General features: G+C 39.8%; 1 protein-coding gene across 1 annotated transcript in view; it reads right to left on the bottom strand.

The window, feature by feature from the left end:
• Window positions 1-684: 684 nt before the first annotated feature.
• The window catches only part of LOC146550005 (chemokine-like protein TAFA-2), a 96597-nt gene continuing 84279 nt past the window's right edge, over window positions 685-13002 (bottom strand). The window contains exons 4-5 of the mRNA XM_085260368.1: window positions 6203-6327; window positions 685-1587 (exon numbers count right to left, since the gene is read on the bottom strand). Coding sequence (XP_085116494.1) covers window positions 1576-1587; window positions 6203-6327 — 137 coding nt within the window. The 3' untranslated portion in view covers window positions 685-1575. The remainder of the gene's footprint in view (window positions 1588-6202; window positions 6328-13002) is intronic.

Here is a 13002-nt window from a genome sequence, read left to right as displayed (position 1 = left end):
CACTCAGCTGTATCAAGATAATGTTCATAGAATAATATCACTGCCAATACTCACCTGTTGATTGAATTTCACAAAATGCCAAATAACAGAGCCACAAAATCTCAGCACTGAATTTTGTTTATGAGCACAGTTTGTTTTTTGCAGTCCAGGCTCATATGCGCTGCATACAAATATCCTTTTTCATTCCTCGCCTGCCTAAAATTTCTGCGGTAAAAACACAGCTAAATACAGAGATTTTGTGTAGACCTGATGAATAAGTTGTCAGTTACAGATCACAGATGACGCCTGCGGAGAGGAGCAGTTCTGTATTTGTTGCTCCTCTTTTCTTTTTTAGCTTTGACAAAACAATTGTTAATATAAGAAGCTGTTTGTTTGCTCCAGGAAATAAACACGATGAAAATTAATGCATTATGTGAACAGCAAAGTAATTACCAGTTATTGATGATATCTCTTCAAGCCAACTCAATTAACACCAGCAGTTACAAAGCCACGGTTTTGCGTTTCCTGTTATTTCAGGGTTTCAGGGGGAGCTAACTTCATGCTGATGTTATCAGCACTGCTAGCAGGTCCGTGCAGCCATTGAGAAACAATTCAGAGCTTTGGTATTGTGAGCTGTATTGTGAGGGTCCTGACAAGAAGCACTTGAATAATCTTCCCCCTGAGGGCTGAAGCAAACGACTGAGATTTCTCTTTTCTTTTGAAAGGTTTTATTCATTTAATATAATACTGACACATGTACTCAATAGCGGTTAACAGGCGTTTAAAAACACAGATATTAAAACCATTAGAGCATCGATTTATTTTTAGCCCCTTTGATTCCATGGACTGCTTTTTTTTTTTCTTTTGTTTAAACACGTTTACATTTTTCAATATACCGTAACATCTACTTGGTATTAGTCTAACCTCACCCCTGAAAGGATTTTGTCCTCTGTCAAAAAACAAAAGCAAAGAGAAGACTGACAAACTGTCTCTGCATTTTAAAAAATGGCATGTGTGGTAAGCAACAAACTATTTAAGGTAAAATATTCGTATGGAGGTGAAATCTGAATAAAGAAGAGGTTCAGTTTCAGAAACATTTTGACAGCATCAAATGTGTCATGTGTGGCACAGTTAAATTTAAATGTGTCATCCAGACTACATGAGGCAAGCATTCTGGATCCACTCCCTCTTTTTAGCTAGTTTTGTAATACAGAATAGCTGTCTAGAGTCAAGTTTCTGCAATTCCCAGTATGCATATGGAACACAACTTAGCCATAGAAGAGAGATAAAGAATATAGTTTGTTGTAAAGATGTTTTTTTCATCATCTAATCAAGTGCCATTTAGGTTGGAGTTCACTTTGTTTTCAGAAGCAGTAAAGAATTGTGGGTGACTGAGTCTTTCGCAGTGAAGGCCCGAGGACACTCAGCTCTGCTTAAGATGGCGAGCAGTCATCGTTTTTTGAATATCCACAGGAAAAATCACTGGTTCCTCACTGATGTCCATCAGAGTCCATTTCCTTACGATTTTATAAGTCCGTTGTGCTGTGTAAGTACTTCCACCGCCGTTCTCTAACGCTCCTCTAGACATGGGCGGGACTATCGGGTCACCTGTAAAAGAAAGGGAAGAAGTGAGTCAAAGGTCACTATTTTAACAGAACCCAAAAAGTTTGAAAACAGCGTGAAACAGCAAAGAGAACAGAGAACAGAGCCAGCGCTGGTTTTACATGTCAGTGAAAGGCTTTAAATAATGCAGTGCTGGCTTCTATGTGGAAAAATACAGGAAGAGTCTCTTATTGGTGGAAAACATGACCAACACGGTTTCTGTCTCTTCTGGAACGTAAACAAGACAAGCTTGAATCGTGGCAGGCAGCCCACACCGCCGCACCCTCAGCACTTGGCCCTCTGCCATGTCATTTCGTCTATTTGTCGAGACGGCTGCACTAATCACATGGCCTCCTTATCTCGGCGATCCATCTTCGCTTTTTCTTTGCTCATACGCTCACTTCTGGTTTATTTCAAGCTATTAGAAGACATTTTCTACCAGCCAGTGATCAAACAGGCACAAACTGCTGTATAACTGCCAGTGCCGGGCATATAATAGACCAGCTTCTCCAAGACGGTTCTTCTGTTTTCCTGCATGAGTTTCCCAGTGGTTTCCCCTCTTAGCCCCAACACATGCTGTCTCTCTGTTATTTCCTCATGGGGCAGACACTCTTTTGTCTGACCTGGGTCCCAGCTAACAAAGTGTAAATACCAGCCATCACTAAGAGAGCTCAGAGCAGTGTTTCTTCCAAGCTGGCAATTGAAACTACTGCATCTACTCTTGATGGCTCCAGGCCACCCTTCCTGGGTTTGCTCCCATTGCCTTCAGGCGTCTACTCCTGTGCCGGATCAAAGAGTCTGCAGGCGTTTGTTGTCACGCCAGTTCACTATGCACGCACACCGCGGCATCTCTCTGCCTGCTATACTTGAAGGTGCAAAGTCAAAGTCCCTTTAGGTGTTCATCCAGTTGCCTGTTCAAATATGCCTGTAGGTTGCAGTTTCTGTGCCCAATTAAAGGGCGGATTTAGATAGTTAGATCTCAATTTAGAAAGCACACAAGAAGTGCTAGGGTGTCATTTCTACAAGCCTTTTTAGACCCACGAGTGCCTTTTTTGTACTTAGTCCAAAGATTTAGCTGCCTACCGTAGTCGCATGGCCACAAGGCAGATGTCTCCTTCAGCGGTACATTTATTTACATTTGACACAAGTCATAGAAGCTGTGTAACATGTGATTTAGTTTGTGTGCGAATTGAACAAAATCAACTTCAAATCAAACTGAAACAAATTTAATTAAAATATTCTGGTTTTTCTTTCATTAATGTCTCCTTGTACATAACAAAACCAACAGTCGGGTGTTACAAGGCAGTGTCACCCACACTTGGGACAGACAGAAAAGCAAAAGCTTACATTTTCTGAATTATATTACAAGGTAAAAGTCTTCTTTCGTTTCTAAGGTTATTATTTTTAAACACAAATAACCATTGTTAAGGTTACTTCCGTCAAGGAGGTTATATTTGTGTGTTTGTGTGTGTACTGTGTGGGTGCCATTCTGTCTGCAAACACAATTGTCTGAAAAGTTTTGAATGAAATCTAATAAAAATTTGTAGGGGAGTAGAGTGGGGTCATGTTGACAATCAATTTAAATTCGGCTTACATCGACCAAGGTCTTCAAGGTCAGCTCAATGATTTATAGGTCAAAAACTGACGAAAGCCGTATAACCTAGAAGCTATTATATAAATATTTAAACTATTACTTTTCTACAACTTTCTTTTATGGTAAATATCTTGTTCGTAATATTGTTATACAGAGCTACTAAAAAATATGCTTGTTTGCACTGACAACATATGCAGGAAATGAAATACGGGGTTTATAAATATCACATTACTCTGCCTCTAACTCAAGGTCGCATAAGGTCAAACTTTCATAAAATATATTTTATTTTTAAAACTGTGATTAAAATTCTTCTGCCTTTGTTCATTGTATTACATTACAGATGCATCCAAATATAATTTTACATTTCAAATCTGCCTTTCTTCCAAGTTGACCCCCAAGATGTGTTATATCTTTAAATAAAGTATTGTCAAGAGAATGAGCTGCCTAGTGAGTCAGATTTATCCTGCACAATATTCTTTTATATAATAAGTTCAAGTTATCCATGTCCAATTATTTACAAATCAATACCTATTATCAATTACCTACTCCCACATAATGTTCGTGTATTCAGAGTAAACATCTGATTTTTGCTTCACTGCAAACTTCCTGAAGAACTTTTTAAAAATAACAAAGAAAAGAAAACAAATATATACAAAATACAAAGTAAATACTGCCCTTGCTTAAATATAAGTTAGCATGCAAGCTTTAGTTAGCTTGCAGACAGTTAACGTACCATTACTAATATTTATGTTTCAGTTTTGTTTTGTGACATCTTGACTGCCACACTTCAGGGATTTACAGTTTTTTTTCCATTCTGGTCACTTATCAAAGTTTAAAGTGACTGAATGTCTTTTTTAAAGAACACCACATCTACTCGGTATGATGTACACTCACTGCAGTATATAGGTAGGTAAACCCTATACTCCTTGCTAAATTGTTGTCCTTGTTTGTTCACGATTGCACGAGCAGTTACACAAAGACGAACACACCTTCCTTGCTTTCTATGGCAGCTCTGCAGCTTGGAGACTGAGCCATGCGCATGTATTCATACATATGATATTATTTGGCATTGATCTAGCTGTCTTCTCACCCCTCCTCCTCTCCTCCCTCTTCCCTCCTTCGCTCCTCCTTCCCCCTGTCTCCAGGTAGGAGGAATGACAGAGAGTGCCAAATCCTGTTGTGTGTTCTTACCTTCTGCTGTCTGCTGACCGTTATGCTTGTTTTTTTCCCCAAGTGTTTTCGTTATTCGTTTATCTACCCATCACCTCTGCCTTTCTTTTCACTCTCCACTGATTTTTTTCTCTTTCATCCATCTCCTCCTGCCTCTTTTTTCCTTTCTCCATATCCCCCTGCCTCTCTCTCTCTCTCCCTCTCATACACACTCTATCGTCAATTTCAATTTACGAGCAGGTCTTAATGGGACCATAAGAGAACGTTCGATGCTATTGATCTGGATGCCTGCGAATCTTGACCTCAGCGTACGACACGAGAGGAGAAAAAAAAATCACTCTTCATCATCAAGCGAACACATCAGCTAACGCTCTCAAATAGTGCAGATGCGCACACACACACACACACACACACACACACACACACACACACACACACACACACACACACAGATCATTGATCATTGATCAAAGACCTGAATGCAAGAGACAGCAAATATTTGTGCTCCTTAAAACTACAACAGAGTCACTGATGAAGCAGTGCCTGCCTGAAACTGGTTTACTTTAATTATAAATGTCCACTTTGGAGCTGGATTGGTCAGCAACATTCACACATTCACACATCTAACTATCTTCAAATAGCATCAAACCTCATGTGCTGCTTTATCCAATCAAACCAGACGACTCTTCTTTCTATTTGTATCATTGTCTGACATAACTGAGCGAGGAAACATCAGTTACACTTATAAGAGCAGTACAACACAAATCTGTGCTTAAGATAAGAACTGAAAATGATATCAGGGAAAAAAGGTAAAAGTAAGGAGGGGCTGTTAAGGGGAAAAAAGGTCTTCAGGGGGCACGAGCCACTTAGCTAGGTGAGAGGTGAGCAGAGGAAGCAGTGCCAAAAGAATTCTTAACCATCACTGTTCACTGTCTGGGAAGGCGTGAGAAGAACATGTGTGCCTTAAGCGCTTCTCACCACTCACTTTTTTCCCCCCAACCACGGAGATGCACGCATCTCTCCTCTCTGACCACGCCTTCAATCAATTATTTAGGCAGAAAACAAAGGTCTGCACCGAGCCATGAATAATGGAAGGTGAGAAGGCAGAGAGAAGGATGGAGGTTAGAAACAGAGGCGTACAGTGACAAGAGGTGAGTCTCGCACAAATTTTTCTCCTCTGACAGACAGCTAAGAGCCTGCTCAGGTCAAGCCACTGAAGAGAAGCCAACAGGTGCAGACGTAGGCTGAGCAGGAAGATATATAGCGTGCATTCACACCTTTTCACACGCACACAAAGACACAGACAGACTGCCAGTACATGAAACTTAACAGGGGGGAAGAATGTGCACATGCACACACTGCACAAACCGTGCTGTGGAAGAATGAGAGCATAAAATTTTTTTCCAGGGCATTTACCACTCCAGTGTATCAAATGTGGCGAGTTCTTTTTGCATCGAGTCAGATGGCATGCCAGTCAGACGCAGGGAAGCAGGGCAAGTGAGAGTGAAGGGAATTGTGATATTCATATTCAGGGTGCGTGTGTGTTTTATTTGCCTTGTTCTTGTTGGCCTTATTTTTCTTCAGAGAATGTTTGATGTTGGAGCCAAGATGAGTCCAGAGGAAAAGTAAAGAGAGAGAAACTGGGTAAAAAAAAAAGTGATATTGGGTGAAAGGAGAAAGAAGACGGGACGGAGACAAATAAGAGAGAAAAGCAGGGAGAAGAGAAGGATATAGTCTAACGTGATAGAGGTGAAAATGGATCACTCTGTGGTTGGTCTGGCTAGGTGTGTGCATGCATGTATGTGTTGAATGGATGGCACGGCAGGGAGAGAGGACGCGTAAAGTGTGCACACAAACCTTTGTGGTCTTGACTTTGTTGCCTGTGCTGCAGCTCCATCCTGTCAGATCTGGGAGCACCTTGCACTCCTCACCTTCCATGCATGGCTGCATCTGACACCACCACTTCTGAGCTACAATGGAGGCTACAAGAAGAAGAGACAGAGTTAATTTTAACTTTGATGAAGATGCAAGTGCAATCATGTCCTTTCATGTGTTTCCAAGACTTGTGTGCGTGTGTGAATTTTGACACCAAAATTTCACATGAACAAAGAGCCTCCAGAAAATAAATGTGGGTTTCAATCCGGTACAGTTATAATAACACGACTTTGGTGCTTTGAGATAAACAGTTGAAAGCACTAATTCTCAAATCAGCGCCCATTGAAGCACCATACAGAACAAGCCACAGCGAGATTATGCAATCAAAAGAGCGCCAGTCAAACCTCAACAAACAAAAACCAATGTGGAAAACATGATATGGAAAATATAAAATTATATTTCAGCTTGTTTCATTTATTAATTCTGCAAAGGCCTCTCATCGCTCGACTCAGATCTAGATGCTTTTTGTGACCACATCGTCCCAGTTCACTGAAAAACTGGTGTGGATGTTTAAATTACTCAATTCATGTAAGTCATTATCAGTGATGGGAAGTAAGTAACGCCGTTAGTAACGGCGAGTAATCTAACTAATTACTATTCCTATCGTTACAACGCCATTACAGTTACTAACAGTTACTAACAAGGAAACGCGGTCCGTTACTATTTTTCAACAAACAGATGGTTGAAGCTGTGTTCAGCTCACAGCACCTTATATCAGCTGCACGGAAGTAGCTGTAAGTAATCTGGACGCTACAGCTTTAAGCAGCTGCGCGCTCCCGCGGACGGTGATCACCATCACTGTCTAGCACAACACCTGGAGCTCAGGGGGCAAACGTTTCAAGTGGGTGGGGGGGTCAGCTTCACTCTGCTCAATCACATGAGTGCTGCTGTTTGACTGAGGAAGAATAAAGTATATTTATTATTATATTTATTAAGTATGTTTATATTTAGATGTTTTATATCGGGATATGAGATTTTGGTCATATCGCACAGCCCTAACGGAAGGAGCTGTAAGTAATCTGGGCGCTACAGCGTTTAGCAGCTGCGCTCCCCCAGGCAGCAATCACTTTTTGGCACAACACCTGGAGCTAAGGGGGCAAAACAATGATATGAGTGCTGCTGTCTTTTACTTTTACTGTCTAAGGACAGCGCAGCGAGACCTCTCTGCTTATGAGCAAAAAACAAAACAAAAAACAGAGGACGTTTTAGGAGTGATGGCGAGAGAGAGAGAGAGCGAGCGAGAGACAGCAGAAAAAGAGAGAGCGAGTTTTGAGATATGAGAGATTTGAGACGTTTAGCGTGTTTGCAGTGTGTAGTTAATGTGTTGTCTTGTGTAGTTAGTGTGTAGTGTTGTGGATAGTTTTGTGTTGAGGCGACTGCTGTCTCCAGGTAGAAACAGCAGTGATACACCTGCTGCTGTCAGAGCTGCAGGTATCAGGCTGTGATGTTTCCTTTATAGTGGACAGAAATGATGTTTTTGCAGTGGCACAAATAATTTGTGGCATCTTATTGAAGAACAGCTGATTGTTCTGTAAATAGTTTGAAATGGTTATTTAAAAAATCAAGGTAAAAGGTAAATGGATGCAAATAACTTTGTTGTTTGCAAAACTTGTGCATATGATTTTAAAATTGACAATTTATATTTGCATTTAACATTATGAAATATGATTCATTAAACATGTTTGTGGTTGTTACAGTAAAAATATCACTTTTTCTCCTCGGACTTTATGGTTTTTGTCTGATTTTAGATCAATTGTGTTAATACAGTCTGTAAAAAATGAAAACATGACTGTAGATTCAGACACGTGAGGTTGTGCTGAAAAGGATGAGACCAAACAAGTAAACAGTTTTTAAAGGTGAGATGTGGAGGAAACATCAAAAGTAGTTAAAAATGGCCGATTATACCCTGGACCCCAGAGGGTTAAACATTTTTTTTAAAGTAACGCAATAGTTCCTTTTCAAGTAATTAATTACTTTTAGAATATTGTAACTCAGCTACTAACTCAGTTACTTTTTTGAAGAAGTAACTAGTAACTGTAATTAACTTCTTTTTCAAAGTAAATTGCCCAACACTGGTCATTATTAATTAATTTGAAAAGTCTGCCTCTATTGCACTTTGCTGCATTTTGCCTCAACACACCAACAATAAATGATTCATGAATCTGAAAACAAAGCAAGCTGCAGACCATTGTGAGCCTCAGAGCATCGCTGTTAAAACATCTCTTATGTAGTAGAACATTCTTTGTTCACTCAACCAGAATCAGGCGGCATCAAAGGCTGTTTTCTGTTTTTTTAAAGTTAATCTGTCATGTGGTTGACCACACAGATCCTCACATCTACTAGATATACAAATGAGGACAGATCTATTAGCCACCCTAGAAAATTAAAGTTGTTTTTTTTCCAAGAGCAAGGGATTTTCACTATATAATTTCTAAACATTATAGCATTTAGAATAAATAACCATTAAAAAAAACCTCTAAAAATAGCAACTTTAGAATTTACAGGGTTTGCAAAGGTGTGCAAGGTTGCTCTGAAGTATTGCAGAAAAAGCAAAAAAGACCATGGTCAATATTATTACCACCCACCACAGCACAAACCCCTGCTGTACAATGATGTGCTTTAACTTTGTGATGCTCAAAGCTTGTAAAATCAAGTTAAAATTGAAGATTATGTTCTATTTAAGAACTTCAGCCAGAGCTGTCACTTGATAAGGCATCATGGCAATAACTAAATAAATCAGTTTAGACTTAGAAAAATAATTGTTGGTGTTCACAAAGCAGGACATGGATATATAAATCTATTACAGTGTTTCCAAGTGTCAAAAACTGGATTCGGAAGTATCATCAAGAAATTCAAAGAGAGGCACACAGCACAGAACAAGCCTGGCAGAGGTAAGAAGTGAAAGATTTCACACAATCTGGAAAGAAAACTAGTGAGAGACATCGGAAGGCACCAGAAAAACTGCCAAGACACTCGTGAATGACTTAATTAGGAATATGAGTCTCAAAGAAGAAATATGGTATCTAAGCAGATTCTTACTCTGGATGGCATTACCTTGGCCTCCAGTAACACTGTGAGGAACCTTGGAGTCATTTTTGACCAGGACATGTCCTTCAACGCACATATTAAACAAATATGTAAGACTGCGTTCTTCCATTTGCGCAACATCTCTAAAGTTAGAAATATCCTGTCTCAGAGTGAAGCTGAAAAACTAGTTCATGCATTTATTACTTCCAGGCTGGACGACTGTAATTCATTATTATCAGGAAGTCCTAAAAACTCCCTGAAAAGCCTTCAGCTGATCCAAAATGCTGCAGCAAGAGTCCTGACAGGGACTAGAAAGAGAGAGCAGATTTCTCCTGTTTTGGCTTCCTGTTAAATCCAGAATTCATACAAGGTCTTAAATAATCAGGCCCCATCTTATCTTAATGACCTTGTAGTACCATATCACCCTATTAGAGCACTTCGCTCTCGCTCTGCAGGCCTACTTGTTGTTCCTAGAGTATTTAAAAGTAGAATGGGAGGCAGAGCCTTCAGTTTTCAGGCCCCTCTTCTGTGGAACCAGCTTCCAGTTTGGATTCAGGAGACAGACACTATCTCTACTTTCAAGATTAGGCTTCAAACTTTCCTTTTTGCTAAAGCATATAGTTAGGGCTGGACCAGGTGACCCTGAATCCTCCCTTAGTTATGCTGCAATAGACGTAGGCTGCCGGGGATTCCCATGATGCATTGAGTTTTTCCTTTCCAGTCACCTTTCTCACTCACTATGTGTTAACAGACCTCTCTGCATTGAATCATATCTGTTATTAACCTCTGTCTCTCTTCCACAGCATGTCTTTTATCCTGTCTTCCTTCTCTCACCCCAACCGGTCGCAGCAGATGGCCCCGCCCCTCCCTGAGCCTGGTGCTGCTGGAGGTTTCTTCCTGTTAAAAGGGAGTTTTTCCTTCCCACTGTTGCCAAAGTGCTTGCTCATAGGGGGTCATATGATGGTTGGGTTTTTCTCTGTATCCATGAAGCGCCTTGAGGCGACTTTTGTTGTGATTTGGCGCTATATAAATAAAATTGAATTGAATTGAATCACTAGAACTCTGCACAGGAATGGAGTGTGAGGCTGCAAAAAATCACTTCTGTAGAAGAGACACCTTCACGCCACACTGAAGTATACTAAGGACAACTTGGAGAAAGATTATGCATACTCAAGTGTCCTTTGATTAGATGACATGAAACTAGAGCTCTCTGACTACAGTGAAACACGGTGGTGGGAGTATTATGCTGCGGTAATGTTTCAGTGTGTTTGGAATCTCATAGAGGTGGATGGAATCAGGAAGAAAAAAAGAGATGTGAATATATTGAAAGAAAACTTCAAACAATCGCTCTTTCTTCCAATATGACATTGACCCAAAACACAAGTCGCTTCTGGTAAAAAACTACCTGCACAAAGCTCTGACTGATCCCACTGAAAATCTGTGCGGTGAACTGAACATCAGGGTCCATGCCAGACCACCAAAGATCAAATCTGGAGGAGCTTGAGAGATTTGCAGAGAAGAATTGGCTGGGATTGCTCAGGAGATGTATGTAAGACTTTCTGAAAACTGCAACAGCAAGCGACAGCAGGCTGTTCTCTATAAAAAAGGATACATAAATGATGTGCTAATAATTCTGACCCTGGTAGTTTTTGGCTTTTGGAAAATAAATTTGTTTCTGTGTGCAAAGTGAAATAACGCCTGGATCCAAAATACAAACTAAGATGTTTGGAAAAGCTGTGTTAAAAATGTCTTCCTCTGTTTAACAGTAATTAGGAAATAATTCATTTTCCTGGAGGGGCTAATGATTTGGTGATGTTATGCAAGACAACATCACCATCGTTCTTTAAAACCGATTTTGCAAGTGCAGCATTTTTTTCAACATTTTACACAGTTTTGAACAAATAAAAACTCACGAGATAATTAGTGAGATGCTGTTAACGACAACTGATCCCATTAACCTTCAGGCTAATGTGAAATAAAACTTTTAGCAATAGAAAAAAGATTTTTAAAATGCTGATAGTTACCCGAGGCATGGGTTTCATGGGCAAAGGAATCATGTGAATTTAATTAGCCACAACCAGCTGAGATTGTTGAGATTCTTCAGGTTAAAAACAAATAATGAAACACCATCAGAAAATATAACACATATCAGAAACAAAACATGATTAAATGTCAAAGGAAAAAACAGCTGACTGACTGGATGTGTGAATACATAAAAGCTGTTGTCATGAATCCTTTTTCTTTAACTGTCACTCTAAAGACTCTAAAGACTGTCATCATTGTTAAAGAACTCTGAGAGTTAATATGAGTATTTTGTTTAGCAGGACAAAAATAACTCAATTAAATACAAAATCCAGTTTTTCATGATTGAATTTATTGGCCAAACCTACCTGTTGTTAAATCATGAATTAACTGTTTTTTGCCGTTGACCAGGCCAGGCCTTTTGAAAGAATAGAACCAGTTTGACACAGTGAAACAGAAGAGCTCAAAAAGAAACACAATGTGCCACACACTAATGAAACAGCTGACACACATGTATCAGTCTAAAAAGAGTTACAAAACCATTTTTAAGGCTTTGTGACTCCAGCAAACGAGACTCATTATCCACAAATGGAGAAAACTTGAAACAGTAGTGAATCTTCTCAGGAGGGTCTAGCCTACCAAAAAAAAATCCAAGAGCCTGCTGGGAACTGATCTAGGAGGTCACAAAAGAAATCAGAACAGAATCTAAAGAACTGCAGGGCTCATTTACCGCAGTTCAGGTCAGTGTCCATGACTCAACAATAGGAAAGAGACTGGGAGAAACTGGTAACCATGGAAGCAAAAATCTGCTGATCCAGAAGAACACAAAAGCTTATCTCACATTTGCTACAAAACATTCTGACCATTAAAAATGAAAAGAAACCCAGCATTTCATAAAAAGAACATCATACCAACAGTCAAACACGGTGGTGGTAGTGTGATGGTCTAAGGCTGTTTGGCTGATTCAGGACCTGGGTGTACGTACAGTGGAGTTCTGCTCTCTACCAAAAATCCTGCCCATCCATCATTTCATGCCCTGAAGCTCAAACTCACTTGGTTTATGGAGCAAGACAACGATCTGAAACACACAGCAAGTCTACCTTTGAACAATTCAGTAATAAAAACAAAATGAAGGTTTTTCTGCAAAAATTCTGCTAAGAAGAGTGGGCCACAGTTCCTTATTGCTGTTTATCCCAAACAGGTTTCAGTTCTTTCTGCCAAGTGAAGCACAACTAGTTGTCAGGTTTAGGGTGTAATGACTTTTTCCCTTAAACTCAAAGATTAAAAACGGTGCTTTGTATTTACTCAGGTTCAGGTTTAATATTCAAATTTGTTTGATGATCTGAAACAATTAAGTGTGATAAATATGCAAAAAATAAATAAAATAAAATAAGAAAGGATAGGGGTAAATAGTTTTTTCACGGTACTGTATATCTGTGGTGCCATAAGTAAGTAAGATGTACTCCACCATTCCAGCCCTTCATCTTACTGTGCCATGTTGTATTGTAAGTGAATCTTTCATCATGTTTGAGCGCTCACCCGAAACCCAGAAACAACTGAGAAATGGAGACTGGGTCAGTTATTTCATCAAGTGCCACCCTGCGAGGCTGGAGGGCCTGCTGGATACTGATGTTGTAAACACAGAGGCATTAGTGGATGACGGGTTTCCAGGC

Source organism: Mchenga conophoros, linkage group LG20, assembly GCF_057382185.1.
Source record: "Mchenga conophoros isolate Kocher_MC1m ecotype Shallow Benthic linkage group LG20, M_conophoros_male_GT1.1, whole genome shotgun sequence".
Lineage (NCBI taxonomy): Eukaryota > Metazoa > Chordata > Actinopteri > Cichliformes > Cichlidae > Mchenga > Mchenga conophoros.
The sequence above is the reverse complement of the archived record's forward strand: the minus strand, read 5'-3'. Positions and strand labels throughout refer to the sequence as shown.